Source organism: Geotrypetes seraphini, chromosome 5, assembly GCF_902459505.1.
Source record: "Geotrypetes seraphini chromosome 5, aGeoSer1.1, whole genome shotgun sequence".
Taxonomy (NCBI): Eukaryota; Metazoa; Chordata; class Amphibia; order Gymnophiona; family Dermophiidae; genus Geotrypetes; species Geotrypetes seraphini.
Genome location: NC_047088.1, coordinates 258,943,694 through 258,962,604, shown reverse-complemented (window position 1 = coordinate 258,962,604; position 18,911 = coordinate 258,943,694). Strand labels below are relative to the sequence as shown.

The following is an 18,911-nucleotide window of genomic DNA, read 5'->3' as shown; positions in this document are numbered from 1 at the left end:
ATGAATTTGGGAAGCACAGCTATTTACAATGGAGACAGAATTGAGGCAATCCGCATAATATTAAGGACAAAGCATTGACCATGCGCCTGCATCCGTGCAGGGCAGGAAACCTGCAGAAATAATGAGACCCCAAGAGAAAAGCTGAAAATAAAATATCAAAACGAAAACAGGAAAGTTACTCGGTGAGTCCTGAAACTTCAGCATGCTCTCTGATGGAGAACAAAGAGGAAAAAATGATATCCCGAAAGAATGATTCCTTTGGCGGTCGGCTTTTAGACACAAGTAACTCATCAATTTTTCACTAGCATATGTTGAGGAATTGCTGCATGGTGGCTTAAATTTACTGCTGTCAAATGTATATCTCTATCTCTGTATATTCAAACTTCTAGCTATCTTTTCCCTTTGGATCTCTACTTGCTGAATTACAGAAGATCTAAAGGTGAAAAAACAGTGTGACAAGGCAGTAGCTGCTGCCAGAAGGATGCTGGGCTGTATAAAGAGAGGCGTAACCAGTAGAAGAACGAAGGTGTTGATGCCCCTGTACAGGTCGTTGGTGAGGCCCCACTTGGAGTATTGTGTTCAGTTTTGGAGACCGTATCTGGCGAAGGATGTAAGAAGACTTGAAGCGGTCCAGAGGAGGGCGACGAAAATGATAGGAGGCTTGCACCAGAAGATATATGAGGAGAGACTGGAAGCCCTGAATATGTATACTTTAGAGGAAAGGAGGGACAGGGGAGATATGATTCAGACGTTCAAATACTTGAAGGGTATTAACGTGGAACAAAATATTTTCCAGAGAAAGGAAAATGGTAAAACCAGAGGACATAATTTGAGGTTGAGGGGTGGTAGATTCAAAGGCAATGTTAGTAAATTCTACTTTACGGAGAGGGTGGTAGATGCCTGGAATGCGCTCCCGAGAGAGGTGGTGGAGAGGAAAACGGTGACGGAGTTCAAAGAAGTGTGGGCTGAACACAGAGGATCTAGAATCAGAAAATAATATTAAAAATTGAACTAAGGCCAGTACTGGGCAGACTTGCACGGTCTGTATATGGCCATTTGGTGGAGGATGGGCTGGGGAGGGCTTCAATGGCTGGGAGGGTGTAGATGGGCTGTAGTGAGCTGTGACGGATTTGGAACCTAAGCACAGTACCGGGCAGAGTTTTGGATTCTTGCCCGGAAATAGCTAAGAAGAAGAAAAATAATTAAATTGAATCAGGTTGGGCAGACTGGATGGACCAGTCGGGTCTTTATCTGCCGTCATCTACTATGCTACTATGTTACTACATCACTTCAAAAATACAGAGACTGCTTCAGCTTCCATCATGTCAGTTCACAATCTGAATGCACTCAAAGGGGCACATTCTATAAACGGCATCCCGATTGTCGGCGGCGGTAGGCGTCCTACCTCTGTCTAGCCATCCATTCGGAAGCACGTTTAAAAAAAAAAAAAAAAAAAAAGCCCTGAAGAGGGTTGCCTATATTGTAGGCGTTTTCGTGAGCCTAGGGAGAGGCGTAGGGCCGCCTAAGCTTCCCTAAGGCTAGGCGTGGGCATAGTTTGGACGTGGCAATTTGGCAGCTTCCATGTGTAAGTGCTGAGACTCAGTGGCGTAGCAAGGGTGAGAGGAACCCTCCTCCGCCCTCATATCCGCCCCGCTCCCCCTTGCCGTGCGCATACCCCATACCTCTCATTCACCACCGCGCGTAACAATTTCAGTGTGCTCCTCACGACCCCGGCGACGCTCCCTCTGATGACACTTCCTACGTAAGGCACCCAGAAGTGATGTCAGCAGGAGAGCCGACGCGGTGGCGAGGAACACGTTGAAGTTGTTGCTCCCGGTGGTGATCTAGAAGTACGGGGGAAGGGAAGGGGGGCACGCGCATGGCGAGGGGAGGAGGGGAAAAAGGGAGAGTGGTGCTGGCGCTGGGGCGGACTACCCCTTTACCCCCCCCTCCCCCCCGTTACTACGCCACTGCTGAAACTAAATCTAGTGCTTTATTTTACACACTTACACATGCGATTATCATTGGTTAACTACTGAGGCTGCAATATGATGTAATTTCATCTCGGAAATGGACCAAATCTATATGGAATTAAAGAAAATGACTCCCTTAATCTCTTGTATAAAGCGCTGCCTGGATTGAGTTCTTTTTCAAAACCTCTACTTGTTGTTGAGCGTGTGTAAATTAGAGAATGACACGGTGACAAAATTCATCACCTTTCCCGTCCCCGCGGATAACCGCGGGAAACCATCTTCACGTCATTCTTTAAGGAGAGAGGGAAGAATCAGAGTATGAATGGCCACAACCACTGACCCTCAAGCTTTGCTTTGAAGAATGCTGGTGTAGAAGGACTGAAGTTGAAACAGACACTACAGAATGACAGTCTCTGGTATCCAGAGCAGATATTGTGATGTCATAATGCCTCATTCCACCAGTGCGTAAGAGCCAATCACATCAGTGATGTCACAATGGCTTCATTATCCTTAGCTCACATAAGAATCAGAGTATGAATGGCCACAACCACTGACCCGCAAGCTTTGCTTTGAAGAATGCTGGTGTAGAAGGACTGAAGTTGAAACAGACACTACAGAATGACAGTCTCTGGTATCCAGAGCAGATATTGTGATGTCATAATGCCTCATTCCACCAGTGCGTAAGAGCCAATCACATCAGTGATGTCACAATGGCTTCATTATCCTTGGCTCACGTAAGAATCAGAGTATGAATGGCCACAACCACTGATCCGCAAGCTTTGCTTTGAAGAATGCTGGTGTAGAAGGACTGAGGTTGAAACAGACACTACAGAATGACAGTCTCTGGTATCCAGAGCAGATATTGTGATGTCATAATGCCTCATTCCACCAGTGCGTAAGAGCCAATCACATCAGTGATGTCACAATGGCTTCATTATCCTTGGCTCACGTAAGAATCAGAGTATGAATGGCCACAACCACTGACCCTCAAGCTTTACTTTGAAGAATGCTGGTGTAGAAGGACCGAGGTTGAAATAGACACTAGAAAATGACATGGGATTATTTCCCACGGTTATCCGCGGGGACGGGAATGGTGATGAATTTTGTCACCGTGTCATTCTCTAGTGTAAATGCTGAAGTGGAATATTTTTCCTAATCACATGTATTTCTTCTCTGAAACGGGATTGGGGAGGCCACAAGTAGATTCCAGCCCTGTGCAAACCACACACCAAGTAGACATCGCTGCATAGTGTGGATTTCTATGTGGAAATAGTGTCTTTCTGAATTCAGGTGTATGAGGGTTCTTCAGAACGTTTTCCGCACTTTCATATTTTCGCGGGACATGGTTGGGGTAAGTGGGCGTGTCATAGAACGTCATGTGACTACTCAGTCGCAAAATAGGGTGATTATGCGGAAAAGTGACGTAATTTGCTTTTCAGATATTTAGGGCTCCTTTTACAAAGGTGCGTTAGGGCCTTAACGCGTGGAACGGCGCGCACTAGCCGCTACTGCCACCTTTTCAGCGGGTGGTAATTTTTCAGCTGGCGCGCGCTAAAAACGCTAGCACACCTTCGTAAAAGGAGCCCTTAGCAGTGGTTAAAAAGAAATAAAAGTACAGAAACCTTCTGAAGATCCCTCGTGTGCGATAGACATCTGCACATGTTATATTTCCACGCGGGAATCACGAACGCGGCTTGAAAAATAACGATCACAGCATCGTTATCGTCCTCTTCTAACCTAAATCTGTCTCGAGGGACGCTTCAAAATGCAGCTAATGCTGCAGAACGCTAACCACACGGAGTGCGAACGATACACAGGCGACCAGTTAATACATGCAAATTGCTCTGTATCCATGGAGTCGGCTTTGAAATCCATCCTCGGGTCCTACTTTTCTTATGGAAATCAGAATAGGGTCAACCTGACCAAGTTGCGCTGGGTGAGCTGGCAGCACTGGAAGAGACTCGCTGTCAGAATATTTGCACGGTCTGATGCTTTGCTGTCGCTCTATTGTTAAGTGAAAAATAGAAGGGGAGGAAACAGAATTCCAAAAGGAAGCGTGAAAAATTAACTCAAAGAAACTAATAAACAGCACGCTTTCATAGAATGGTAGAAACAAAATTCAGAGAAACTTCATAAAGAATTCCAGTTCATACACTCCGTATCCCTAGCCATGCCCCCCCCCCCCCCCCAGGCCCAAAGTGCCGGGTTTTGAAAAGGCGTCCGGACCCCCCGGAAATGTCCTCAAAAGCAGTTCATACTCTCACATATGGAAGGGTTGTGCTCAGAGACATGGAGGAAAAAGGGGAACAAATCCCCCCCCCCAAAACTTACCACCCAACCATTGCAGTCCTTCCACTTTACAGGATCATAACATTGTGCAAAGCATCCAAAAGGAATAGCACCTATCTTATTCAATCAAGTTCTTTGGCCTCGACGTGCCACGTTTGATCGTTTCTTCAACTCAATCGACAATGCAGGTGTCTTGAAAGAGAATGGAGAAAAGACAGCCCAGAACACACAAAAACAACCTGGAGAATACTGAACAACCAAAAGCTAAAAGTCAAATAGGCACAGAAATCCAAGACCCCCAAAAACTTTTCAAACGACTAAAGGAACTCACAGACACCCACCCTATCTAGCCACCAATGCTGACCCTCCCCCCACAGCAAACCAACTGGCTGAATTGAAGCTAAGGGGGGACAAGTTCAGGACTAATGTCAGGAAGTTCTGCTTCACACAGAGAGTGGTTGGCATCTGGAATACTCTCCCAGGGGAGATTATTGCGGAATCGACAGTCCTAGGCTTCAAAAGCAAACTAGATGCATATCTCCTTGAGAGAGGCATATAAAGATATGGTTGGCTATAAAATAAACCAGGTGTATACCTGGCAGGGCCTCCGCGTGTGCGGATCGCCGGACTTGATGGACCGAAGGTCTGATCCGGAGATGGCGCTTCTAAAAAAAAAAAAAAAAAATTCTTCAGAAACAAAATCTCAACAGCCAGAAGCACTTTCACCGGGACCCCCAAGCCATCTTGACGAAATCTCACTACCACCCTTAGAAAAAGAGGCCTACGCAGCAGACAGAAACTGGTCAGACTTCCCAAACTTACAACGGCCTGACCTAGAAAGATTCTACAACAAATACAGTGCTCCCCCCACGAATTCACGGTCCACGATTCGCGGTGCCAGTCATTCGCGGTATTTTCCGATCACAAATCACCGGGCAGGAGAGGGCAACCGGAGAGGCAGGAGAGGGCAGCCGGAGCGCCGGTTACTACTCGCAGTATGCTCCGACTGCCTCTTCCTGTACTAAAGTCGGGCCTCACCAATCAGGAGCTGCTTTGAACTAAAAAAAAAAAAAAAAAAGAATGTAGGGTTAAATGGTCAATATTCTTAAATAGTGGAGTTCCCCAGGTGTTTGTACTGGAACTGCTGCATCGTTTTTGTAACCCGCTTAGAAACCTCACGGTTATTAGCGGTATATAAGAATTAAATTAAATCTGTTTTCTCAGGCATTTTTATGAATTAAAACAGACATTTTAGACATGGTTCAGTTTTTTTTAAATTCTGTATGTCTTGAAGAGTAGTACAGTATCTATAATAATAATTCTCTAAGTGCGCATGCGCACTTAGGAGGCTGTGGGTACCTGACAAGTGCTGTATCCGTCCGTGGCCATATTCGCAGCTTAAGCGCATGCGCCGGCTTTGCGCACCAGACGGAAGGATGAAGGCGGTGCGGAGCAGCGCTGGTGGCGGCAGTGTGCGGTAGGGAACACGTCGACGACTCCCCCCTCCCTCACCAACCGCTGCTGCTCCTGTTTGAAGCGGCCTGTTGACGTGATCGCGTCAGAGGGAACATGCTACCATATGGAGAGCGGCCTGCGAGGTTCGCTACAGCCGGCCGCGAACCTAAGCAGGCCGCTTTGAACAGGAACAGGAGCGGTAGCGGCGGCAGGAACCATGGATGGATGGAGGGAAGGTAAGAACGGGAGGGGAAGCAAAAAAATAAGGGCTATGGAGCAGGCAGGAAAGGGGGCTGTTTTGGGGGGAGGGTTGTGCTGAGTGCAGACAGCAATCATGGGGGGGTGGGGGAAACAGAAGGGGGCCACGGAGCAGGGAGGCATGGCACAACAGGGGGCCAGAGGGAGAGCGAAAGGGGGCTGCTTTGGGGGGAGGGGTGTGCTGGGGGCAGACAGCAATCATGGGGGGGAATAGAAGGGGGCCATGGAGTAGGCAGGCATGACACAACCGGGGGCCAGGGGGAGAGGGAAAGGGGGCTGCTTTGGGGGAAGGGGTGTGCTGGGGGCAGACAGCAATTGGGGGGGAGGAACAGAAGGGGGCCACGAAGCAGGCAGGCATTGCACAACAGGGGGAGAGGGAAAGGGGACAGCTTTGGCAAGCAGGGGGGCCAGGGAGACAGACAGAAAGAAAGATGCACAGACAGGGGACCAGGGAGAGACACAGACACAAAGAATGACAAAGAATGACAGACAAACAGCGTCCAGGGAGAGAGAGAGAGACAAATTTAAAAAAAAAACCTAGACATACAGACATCTACTCTAGCAACCGTTAGTGTAACAGGCTTAAACACTAGTGTTTTAATGTTATATTTTATGTATGTATGTTATAAACAGCTTAGATTTGTAGATTTACGTTATATAAGACATTTCTGAAGAAATAAATTCAAGACTGCACCGCACACTCACAATTCTAAGATTTTCTAACCTAAAAGGCCCAGAACGTCCTTCTGGGAGCTTTTGCCAGGTGTCTTTGGAGTCTGAATGAACTTCTCTAAATACTCATTAAGTCATTGCAGGTTGCCCCAGTGCCTGAAGCATCTGTTCCTGTACTGGCAGAGGCCCTGAGAGCACATGAACCTACTGGTAAATAAGAACATAAGAATTGCCCCTGTCGGGTCAGACCGGAGGTCCATCGTGCCCGGCAGTCCGCTCACGCGTCGGCCCCTCAGGTCCAGGACCTGATAGTGCTCATACCCTAAAACTGTCATATGCTTTTCGCTTATGACCTGTAGAGTAACCTTCTATCTATACCCTGTAATCCCCTTCGCTTCCAGGAAGTCATCCAGCCCCATTTTGAAGCCCAGTATTGTACTCTGTCCTATTACCTCATTATTGTTTAATATTTAGACTCATTGTATGGTATTGTACTTAGACTTATTGTATTGTATTGTATTTAGACTCATTGTAATGTATTGTATTGTATTGTATTGAGACTCATTGTACGGTAATGTAAGTAGACTTATTGTATTGTATTAAGACCTTTTGTTATTCGCTGAATGTCCAGCCTTCTTACAATGTAAACCGCCTAGAAGTCGCCTGACTATGGCTGTATAGAAAAATAAAGTTATTATTATTATTATTATTTGGAAGCGTGTTCCAGGTGTCCACCACCCTCTGAGTGAAGAAAAACTTCCTTGCATTCGTTTTGAATCTGTCCCTTCTCAGTTTTTCTGAATGACCTCTTGTTTTTGTTGTCCCCGCTAGTCTGAAGAATCTTCCCCTCTCCACCTTCTCCATGTCTTTCATGATTTTATACGTCTGTATCATGTCTCTTCTCAGTCTCCGCTTTTCCAGGGTAAAGAGCCCCAGTTTGTCTAACCTTTCGGAATATGAAAGGTTCTCCATTCCTTTTATCATCCTAGTTGCTCTCCTCTGGTGTTGATGTCAAGGCCTTCATCGTTGATATTGATGGCCTCAGAGTCAGGCTTGACATCTAATTTACTCCTACATTCTCCAAGATTTCAAGGCCTGGATCTTTGTTAGTTGTCCAAGAAGAAATTGTGTCCATGTATGCTATGTTATGTTATGTCAGATTTCTGGACCGCATAACCATAAGTTTGAAGCGGTTTGCAAAAGATTATAATATGAGAAAGTATGACAGGATCTAATTTAAGAGAAATCTTGAAAAAAAGGAAAGTTTTCAACAGTTTTCTAAAGTGTTCAAAAGAGTAGGACATAAGCAGCAATAATCGAAAATCTTTATCATGAAGCGCTGCTTGATTTGAGAGGAAGGGAAGTGATAAGAGTTCATTCAGAAAGTTATTTGTAAATGCATTCCTTTGAATATTGATTTTCATCGTTTGACGATTTGCTGCAAGAATTGAATCCTTCTGGTTTTATATTCTTAATTTGTTTTAACATTTTATGTATGTAACTGTTTTGTAAACCGTATTGGTCTAAAATGGTTTAGAAATTTTTAAAATAAATAAATAAAATGAGCAGAAAAAGCTCAGCATTATGGGCCATATTCTGTGCACAGTGCCATAAATTAGGCACCTTGATCACACTTACCGCTGCCTATCTTAATTGCTTTAATTGGCACAGTAATTGACCACATCATTTAAGAGTAATTTTAAAAAAGTAGGCGCCACTAGGCACCTGTCAGGGTCGGTGCTGGAATCACGCCTATAGCAGGGTGGCTAGCGTTGCCTAAGGTCAAAGTAGGTGTGGAGATGACCGTAGGCGCTGCTAGGTCTGAGTAACCCAAAAGCTTAGGTGCCAGTAAAGTATGCCTTTTTTTTTTCAGTTCAAACGTTTTATTGAGTTTATAATAAAGCAAAAAAGCATACTACAAGATCAAAGGATGCATAATACAAATACAGTTGAGAAATACATACACTGAACTCGATTACATCCAAAGATAAAGGAACAAGACAAAATATAAGGGAAAGGTTAGTAAGGGAAAGAAATCGTACAGAAAAAAGAAGTAAAGAGTCATAGCTCATCAATCATATATAAACACTAACAATATATAACAAAGAGCCATGAGTGTAACAAGAACCTTGGTAGTCCAAACTGGATGTCAATAGAAAGAGACAGACAGCAAGTAGATAGAACATTCCAAACTGGGCTTTCAGGTCACGGAGCCGCGGACGAAAGGCCAATAATTGTTTGCGCTGATTTGCAGCATTCTTAGTCAGGTCCGGTACAATAAGTATGTTGTGAGAGTCCAGTTTAAGAGGGGCTTTAATCTTCGCTTTCCTCAGAACCTCAGTAAGCTGGCTATAGCGCAAAAAACGCACTATAATAGGTCTGGGGAACCGAGTGTTCGTCAGTCTATGTGACGGGACTCTATGGGCACGATCTAGCTCAAAGTCTCTTGCAAACTGAATATCTAACAGTGTCGGCAGGAAGGTCTCCATATATTTAAGGGTGTCCGACCCCTCTTTCCCTTCCGGGACCCCCAAAATACGAAGATTGTTCCTCCTGGAACGTAAATTGGCCTCCTCAAGGTCTTTCTCCAAATGAGTAACTCTCTTGATCTGGTGCTGAAGTGTAGAAACGGATGAATGCAAACCAGTGTGTTTGGCCTCTAAATCATCTGTTCGTAATCTGATTTGGGAAAAGTCCGTCCGCAGGGATGCCAGATCTGTTCTCATTTCAACCACCTCATCCCTGGTTTCATTGATGGTGTCCCACATGGCACAGATCTCTGCTAGGACAGTAAGAAGGGTCTCAGCTTCTTCCTTATCTTCCGGTTTTTTAGCAGGGGATGCAGGGTCGGGCTTATGCCTTTTGTTTATTTTCGTTGTAGCCATATTAAGCAATCCAGAGGTGAAATAAAAAGCAGGTAAAATGCAGCTTAAACACCAATGTTTGATCGATTCTAAATTGAAAAGCTGGAGCGTTGTAATTAAGCAGCCATTACTCTCTGCGCCCTCTAGTATGCCTTTAAGACCATGACCTACTGTACCAGCACCTTAGCTGCTATTCTGTTAATGATGCCTAAGCGTGATTGACACGTGACTGGTGCCATTTTTCAAGGTGCCATTGGCAGAATCCGGGCCTTTGTTTTTGTGCGCTGATAATCAGTGGCGTAACAAGCATATGTGACACCCGGGGCCCATCATTTTTTGACACCCCCCCCCCCATCTGTATGAAAAACATGATTTTTAGTAACAAGCCACATGTCACATATGAGTACCTAGGAAAAGGCAGCATCTTACATACTGCAGTGAGTAGTACTACATCAATACACCCATTGTAAAACTAAACAAGCCAGACTAGTACAGATCAATCCTGCACAGTCAATCCTAACAGAAAACCATGTCTTTCGAACACACAGAACACAGAAAACCCCTTCGCCTAGTATGGAATATGTCATCACAAACTAACCCCTCCCCCTTTTACAAAACTGTAGTGTGGATTTTAGCCATCGTGGTAACAGCTCTGATGCTCATAGAATTCTGAGCATCAGAGCTGCTACCACTACAGCTTGCGCTAAAAAAACACTCCACAGTTTTGTAAAAGGGGGGATAAAATAGAAATACATAGACAAAGGTTAAATTGAACCAGCAAGAAGCTGGACTCTGCATACAATGCAACACCACAGAAACAGTGACACATGTCTCCTAAAGCAATAAATAAATAGAAAATTTTTTTCTACCTTTGTCTTCTGTGGTTTCTGCTTTCCTCATCTTCTTGTAACTCTCTTCCTTCCATCCACTGTCTGCTGTCTCTCTTCCCCTATATGGCATCTTCTCTCCTTCTATGCCCCTTCCAGAAACTGTATGCCTCCCCCTTCCATCTCTCCTTTCACCCCCATTGGTCTGGCATCTCTCTCCTCTCCTTCCCTCTCCTACACCTCTCTTCTGCAATCCCTTTCCCTTTTTTCCCTCATTTTCTTTTTCAATTTATTTTCTGCATCTGTCTAGATTACGCTCTTACTACCCTCTCATCAATGTCCTTTTATACTGTCTACCTAAAGCTTGCTACCTCTTTCCCTCACCCCTCCAGTGTTTCCATAACTCAATCCTTTTCTCCCCATCATGTGCCCTCCTTTTATTTATCCCCTCCTTCCATCATATACCCTCTTTCTCTAACCCTTCCATCTAGTACCTTCTCTCTCTGTCCACTTCCATCCAGCGTCTGCTCCCCTCTTTCTCTCCTCCCATTTCCTTCCTGCATTTGCTCCCTTATCTCTCCCATCTGCACTTCCATCCAGCATAGGCTCCCCACTACCATCCAATGTCTGCCCTTTCTCTTGCCATCCACCCCTCTTCAATCAGCATCTGCCCCTTTCTCTCCCTTCAATATCCTTCCCCCTTATGTCTCTCCCCTTTCTCTGTACATCAGTTCTATCAGCACCACCCTTCCATACCACCCTGCCCCCTTTCTTTCCCTCCACCACTCTTCCATTCCAGCAATCCTGCTCCTTTCTCTCCCTTCATGCAGCAAGGTCCCAAGATGATTGTAGCTGCCGGCTGCCAGTTCACCCCACTCCGATGTACTTGCTCTGGAGCGGACTCAGCAGCCGCATGCTGGAAGGTCCCGTGATGACTCATCTGCTAACTCTGCTCCAGAAGAAGTAAGTTACGTCGGAGGGGGTGGACCCGGCAGACGCAGGGAATTGTGGCAAAGTCCCGCAATGACTGCGTCTGCCGGGTCCTCTCCCTCTGACGTAACTTACTTCTTCCGGAGCAGAGCCATCAGACAAGTCAGCGCAGGACCTTCCTGCACCTCAGCACGGCTGCTGACTCTGTTGCAGAGAAAATAAGTCAGAGGTAACGTGACCATTTACTTTTTTCATCAAAAGGGGACATCTATTAATTGACTGTGTATCCTTTCTTTCTGCGCTCAGGCCCAACAATTGTCCCTTTCTATTCCCTTCCTCCTTCCTTCCCATGTCCTTAGTGCCCCCAGTGCCTCCGTCCCGTGTCCATAGTGCCCCCAGTGCCTCCTTCCTGTGTCCATAGTGCCCCCAGTGCCTCCTTCCTGTGTCCATAGTGCCCCAAGTGCCTCCTTCCTGTGTCCATAGTGCCCCCAGTGCCTCCTTCTTATGTCCTCCCCCCACTACCTTCCAGATTTTGGCCATCCCCAAAACCAGACTGCCTGTCTACCCTCCCTCCCTCCCTGCCACGCTAAAGCCAGCAATCTTGCCTGCCTACATCCTGCCCTCCCTGCCGCGGAAAAAAAAAGCGCCTCTCCCCTTCCTTTCCCCCAGTCCGCGCCGCTGCAATCTTACCTCCCCCTGCTGACAAGAAGTCTTTCCGACATCAATTCTGATGTCGAAGAGGACGTTTTGGGGCCGGTGGGGGTGCCATACACCACCTCCTCTCTGCCCCCGCTTCTTCCCACTCCTCCCCTCGCTAAGCGCGTGTCCCCCTTTCCCCGTACTTCTAGTTGTTCACCACCGCAAGCAACAATTTCAACGTGCTCCTCGTGACTGTGTCGTCACTCCCGCTGATGTCACTTCCGGGTGCCGCGCATAGGATGTGATGTCAGCGGGATAGACGATGGGGTCGCGAGGACCATGTTGAAGTTCTTGTTGCTCATGGCGGTGAATGACTAGAGATGTGGGGGAAGGGACGTGAAGGGGAGCACGCGTACGGCAGGGGGAATCGTGGAAGGAGTGGGGGGCAGAGATGAGAGCAGGGGAGGGGGCGCCACTGCCCCGGGTGCCTCTCACCTTCGCTATGCCACTGGCTCCCATAACAACAAAATGGCCAAAAAGAACCCCAAACAGAATGAAAATCCGTAAATGATACAGGAAATAGCACAAAGCCAATATTTTGTCGACTGCCCATCAAGTTTCAAGTTTTTAAGTTTATTAAAACAAAATTTAAAACCGCTTAATCAAATTTCTTTTTTTTTAAAATTCTTTATTAATTTTCAAGCTTTGACAGTGTATTACAATTAATATAACTTTAACAGATTGCATAAAATACACCATATTACACACATTATTAAAGAAAACATCCATTTTCCCCCTCCTCCAAATTATTAATATATTAAATCATATTATTTATTACAATATTATATTTAAATATTTTTAAACTCTTCCAAATACTTTCCCCTCCCCCCACCCTGGATAAGGAAATCTAAGAAATAAAATAAATTAATCAAATTTCTAAGTGGTGTACAATATATAAAATTTACATTAAAAAACAGATTAAAAATCAGGGATACCAGATACAACCAAGACGTCTTAATCAAAACACATAATAAGATACATGGACTTACTTCAAACAGTAGGAAAGAAAGGGAAGAACTACAATCATAAAAGAGAAAGTGAAACATGAAAGGAAAATACAGTAGGTTAGGGTAAAAAACGATAAAATTTGTTTGGGGGGGGTTTGTCCTTAAGAGGACAATTATTGTCCAAAGGCGTCCTGGAACAAAAATATTTTTAATTTTGATTTAAATTGTTTTATTTCGGATTCATTGCGCAAATGATTGGGCATTGAATTCCAGAGAATAGGGGCAGTGACAACAAAATTATTGGAATGCAACATGTTGATTAATCTTAAGGAAGGTATGACAAGAAGATTTTGTGACATTGAACGATGCGATTTTAAAGAATTATATGGAATTAAAAGTCTGTTTAATAAACTCCGGTTGATTATTTAGTCTTGTTGTAAAGGTTAAAAGTAAGATTTTATAACTAATTCTATGTTCAATGGGTAACCAATGTGCACTGAATATTTGGCTATGTGATTGATGACTTACCTGGCTTCCTATCTGTCTAATCTGTAAATGGCTTCCTTCCAGGGAGAGTTGCTGAGCCCATGTCGATGTGACGGATCGGTCCGATGCACACACCAGCCTTGTCTTATCAAGTGGATCAGCGAGAGGGGCTCCTGGAGCTGTGAGCTGTGTTACTACAAGTATCATGTTATCGCCATAAGCACAAAGAATCCTCTTCAGGTAAAGGTATAGAACCACTCAAAGATCTGTCTTTCTTCTTGGTCTGTGTCGTGTCTTGCTTCGTGAGCAATAGAATGGATAGGTGCCACCCCAGCATGGAAGTAAGGTAGATGGCGAACGCTGAGTGTCTCAGTGTTGCTTGTCAGTATTTGTGAGGTTAAATTGGAGCTGGTCCTGCTTATATTTTTTGTTACTTCATAATTTATTAAATTGTCAGGTTTTACACCAGACGGAATTTTCCAATCGGCATCTGGCAGGTTGAAATCCACCAGCATCAGAACCTCTCCTTTCTTCCCCAGCTTTTGGATATCTGCAACAAGATCTTCCTCAATTTGCTGCTCTTCAGTTGGAGGTCTGTAGACAACACCCATGTAGATAGAAGTTCCATCTTCTCTTTTCAAAGCTATCCTTATCGCTTCTTCTTTTCCCCAGGCCCCCTGCATTTCAGTCGCTTGGATATCAGTCTTCACATAGGGAGCTACTCCTCCACCCTTTTGTCTATCTTGGTCCTGCCCAATGAAAGTTGATGTGGCCACATCCCACCTACACGGGAACAGGACGTTGTATCAAAGAAGGCAGGAGGTGGCTGAGGGAAGGTCCCAGAACCAGCCAGAAGTTGCTTGCCTGAATCGCTGTGTCTACCTAATGTCAGTCAAGCTACATTCTCAGGACTGGGGGGATGGGGGGGTAGAGAGGAATGCAGAGACAAATGATATAGAGGAGGGAGAGATGCTGGAACTGCCAGGGGGAAGGGAGAGACAAAAGATGTTGAACTCAGTGGGGAGAGGGTAAAGAGACAGTTGCAGCTTCATTTGATTTCACTGAGGAGTATTTACATTGGCATAGACTCCTACACTTCCCCTGTAGCAGATTCAGGAATGATGCATGGCCACATTAAGAACAGTGTGTAGTTGTGCATGCTGGCCCAGGTTGTTTAAGCCCCCTCCCTTAGGAGAATGCACCGGGAAGGAGCCTAAGGCTCTGATTGGCCCAAGTTGTTTAAGGCATTATGTGTCTGGGCCAATCAGAGCCTTAGGCTTCTCGCCGATGCATTTGTGGGGGGGCCTAAGGCTCTGATTGGCCCAGATGCATAAGATCCCTCCCCTATGGGAGGAGCCTTAAACAATCTGGGCCAATCAGAGCCGTAGACTCCTTCCCAGTGCATCCTCCTCTGAGAGGGGTCTTAAGCAACATGGGCCAATCAGAGACTCAGGCCCCTCCCCAGTGCATTCCAGGATGCAGCAGGGAGGGGAAGGCCCGCCATTTTGAAAAGGCTGACCAGCTGGCCAGAGGGAGTAGGCATTCCTCTGACCAGCCATCTAAAGTGAGGTAAGGGGGTAATCGGAGGCACCGGGGGGGTGTTGCATGACGGAGGGAGAGCGTGGGCATCTCTCCTACTGCTGGGGGGGTGTTGGTTGGCGACAGGAGAGATTGAGCATCTCTTCCACTGCAAAGGGGGGGATGTTGATTGGCGTCGGGAGAGATTAACCATCTCTCCTGCTGCTGGGAGGTGTGTTGGTTGGCGACGGGAGAGATTGGACATCTCTTCCGCTTCTGGGGGGGTGGGGGATGTTTGAGCATCTCTCCCACTGTTGTTTGTTTGTATTTTTTGTATAGTTTATTTTGTGCATGTACCCATCACTATCACCAGCGATGGGCACATGTAAATGTAGCCAATCTTCGCTACTCGCCGCCAACCTCATTTACATGAGTGTTTTTTGGAGAATGACTTTCTTTTTTTAAAATCGCTACTATAACAGCTACAACAGCAGCCCATCGGTTTTGCACTCGTTTTTTTGAGAATCTAGCCCTGAGTGACAAATGCGTATTATGCTCCACAATGAAGTCGTGGTGTGCAAACTTTCAGCATGGAGATTTTGAGACTGAAGATGCATCAAGGTCTGGGAGGCCTCAAACGGTGTCAACACCTGGAATTGTTGACCATGTCCATGACCTGATTTTGGCAGATTGGCAAATAACAGCAAAAACGATTGCTGAAATGCTACAGATATCCAGGGAATGTGTTGGGTGTATAATCCACGTACAGCTGGCTACGCAGAAGCTGTCAGCTAAGTGGATGCCCAAATGTATGAATGCTGATGAGAAACGACGTGAAGTGGGCACTTCCAAGTTGATTTTGCAGTGTTTTCAGCAAGCTGGTGCCAACTTTTTGAAATGACTATTTAAAGTTGATGAAAGATGGTTACACCACTATGATTCTGAGACAAAAACAATAGTACATGCAATGGCGGCACTCGAGTTTTCCAAGGCCAAGGAAATTCAAGACCCAAAAGTCAGCAGGAAAGCCACAGCCACAGCCACAGTGTCTTGGGATCAGGAAGGTGTTGTAATGACTGACTATCTTCCAAGGGGCCAGACAGTTAATGCAGAATACTACTGTAACTTGCTGTGTCGATTAAAGGAGGCATTGGGGGGAAAAAAAGGAGAGGGAAGCTGGGGAAAGGAGTTTCATTTTGCAAGACAATGCACCTGCTCACAAAACTGGCAAAACGATGGATATTCTGATGCAGTTTGGGTTTCAGTGCATAGACCGTCCACCCTACTCACCAGATCTTGCTCCATCTGACTATTTTCTGTTTTCAAATCTTAAAAAGAGTTTGAAAGGGAACAATTTTTGAGTGATTCGGAGGTGATTGCAGCAGCGGAGAAGTATATATTACAGTGACCAGACATCGTAGAGGTGACTATGTAGAATAACTTATAAGTTTCGTGGCTCTATGTCATTCTCTTCATGGTTGGGCTAAGAACTTTTCAGCACCCCCTCATATATTTCAAGAAAACGTATTATCCAAGAGGGTTGGATGCTATCAAACGCATTCTTATATTCAATCCATGATTTTGATTTTCCTTACAGCTGGTCAACTGATCTTTGGTTCCATATGCTCCTCTTTTGTTGCCCTTCTGTTGTAGGAGGAAGCCCAAAGAAGTGCAAGGAACCTTCAAGTTCCGAGCAATCAAAAAAGCAAATTTATTGATGGAGCCCACACGGTCTGTGTTTTGGCATGTCCGCCTGCATCAAGGGTCGTTCAGTGCAATTCACACAAAAATTAGCCCAAGCTAGTAGAATCCTTTGCATAGCGAGAATAAGAATTAAACGTGCACACTGGTGCTATATGTTTGGTTACATGAAGAAGGACATGGTACTACTCGAAAGGGTCCAGAGAAGAGCGCCTAAGATGGTTAAGGGGTTGGAGGAGCTGCCGTACAGCAAAAGATTAGAGAAACTGGGCCTCTTCTCCCTTTATTCCTCTTTCTTGGAATTCCTCTAACCCCAATTCCACCAGATCCACCCAAAAACTGAAACTTTCCTTTCTCTCTCTATAAGGCGTCTCCCTTGTAGGAAAACTAGGTTCCTCTCTCCCTTTTAGAATCACTGAGCTCTGGAACAACCTTACCTTCCCTCTTAGGAATCTGAGCTCCCTCCAACTCTTCCGTAAACATCTGAAAACCTGATTATTCTCAAAAATGTAACTCTTCCTCCCTCTCTGTTTATTCTAGTCCTCTAAATTTTCTCTTCATCTTTCCCTCCATTGGAGTTCCTTTCTACCCTAATTCTTGTTAACCGTGTCGAGCTCTGCGAATGTAGAGATGATGCGGTATACAAACCTAAGGTTTAGTTTAGTTTAGTTTGAACAGAGGAGATTGAGGTACTGAAGGGAATAGACTTAGTAGATAAAGACAGGTTGTTCACCCTCTCCAAGGTAGGGAGAACGAGAGGGCACTCTCTAAAGTTGAAAGGGGATAGATTCCGTACGAACGTAAGGAAGTTCTTCTTCACCCAGAGAGTGGTAGAAAACTGGAACGCTCTTCCGGAGTCTATCATAGGGGAAAACACCCTCCAAGGATTCAAGACAAAGTTAGACAAGTTCCTGCTGAACAAGGGCTGGTCCTCAGTTACGGCGCTGGTCTTTGACCAGAGGGCCACCGCGTGAGCGGACTGCTGGGCATGATGGACCACTGGTCTGACCCAGCAGCGGCAATTCTTATGTTCTTATGGCTAATCTTTGTGTGGATTGCATTGAACGACCCCTGACGCAGGCAGACATGCCAAAACACGGATCATGTTGGGTCCTTCAATAAATTTGCTTTTTTGATTGCTCGAAACCTGAAGATTCCTTGGGCTTCCTGTTTGGTCTGTACTTCGACTCCTTCTGTTTTAGTGCCTTGATATTGTTAAAATCGACTGTATATTACATCTGTATCTGTTTCAGTACAGAGTTTGTGAATTGTAGGTAAGCAGAGATAATGGTGGGCTATGTCTGTGGACATTATTTAAGCATCCTACTGGAAGGAGAAGTAGTCTTCCTGACTTTAGCTACTGTAGTGTTAATGTTGACTGAGCAACTGTGTTTTAAAGTTTCCCAACTGTGCTCAGTTGATGCTCTTTTCAACCCGTTTCAAACTCTTTTATTGTTATTCCATGCCATTCCGCAGTTTATATGTTCACTATTTCCATGTTCTTCTATGTGTTGGGTATGATTTTCTTTTGTGCTCTATAGGGTCCTCAGAGACGTTTTCTAGAACTATTCTGTTTTAGCTTTGATTGATGGTGTTTTAACTGCTTGAATGTTCTTCCCCAGTTCCCTAACTTGGGCGAAGACCCCGAAGCTCACCATGGAGCAGTGCCTCCTTCAGTTTTGGGCAGTCTTGGGGCTCTCTATAATGTGGAGGCCCTGGGCAAGCGCCCTGGTTGCCCTTCCTTCCCAGCTCTGGATCCAGTTCTGGTTTTCCCCAATGGCCATTGATGGATTCACCTAAGATCATCAAAACTACAAATCCATACATGCAATGAAGTGGAAATGGGACTGGATCCGCTTGGAATGAAGAGCAACCTTCACTCTATAATGTGTTTTGCAAGCTATTTTCCACTAAACAGTGGTTCTCAACCCTGTCCTGAAGGACCACCAGCCAGCCAGGTTTTCAGGATAGCCCTAGTGACTATGCATGCCCGTCACCTTCATTATATGCAAATCTCTCTTATGCATAGTCATTAGGGTTATCCCAAAAACCTGACTGGCTGGTGGTCCTCCAGGACAGGGTTGGGAATCACTGCACTAAAAGATCTGATACCTGCTGTTTGGGAATCTGATTAATAACAAATAGCCATGTTGGGTTTGATTGTGTTTCCAGGACCCTCTCAGGCTTCCAGTGCCTTAGGTTGCAGACATGGAGCATGCTGGGATGCTTTACTTAGAGCTCCTCCAGGGAAAAGCCCTATAAACTAAGCTATACCAGGTAAATTTTTTTTTT

At 45.4% G+C, this 18,911-nt stretch overlaps 1 protein-coding gene across 1 annotated transcript in view; it reads left to right on the top strand.

Annotated features, from left to right (window-relative positions):
• Positions 1-18,911, top strand: part of MARCHF4 (membrane associated ring-CH-type finger 4) — a 143,203-nt gene that overhangs the window by 72,068 nt on the left and 52,224 nt on the right. The window contains exon 2 of the mRNA XM_033946523.1: positions 13,485-13,640. Within this exon, the coding sequence (XP_033802414.1) occupies positions 13,485-13,640 (156 nt within the window). The remainder of the gene's footprint in view (positions 1-13,484; positions 13,641-18,911) is intronic.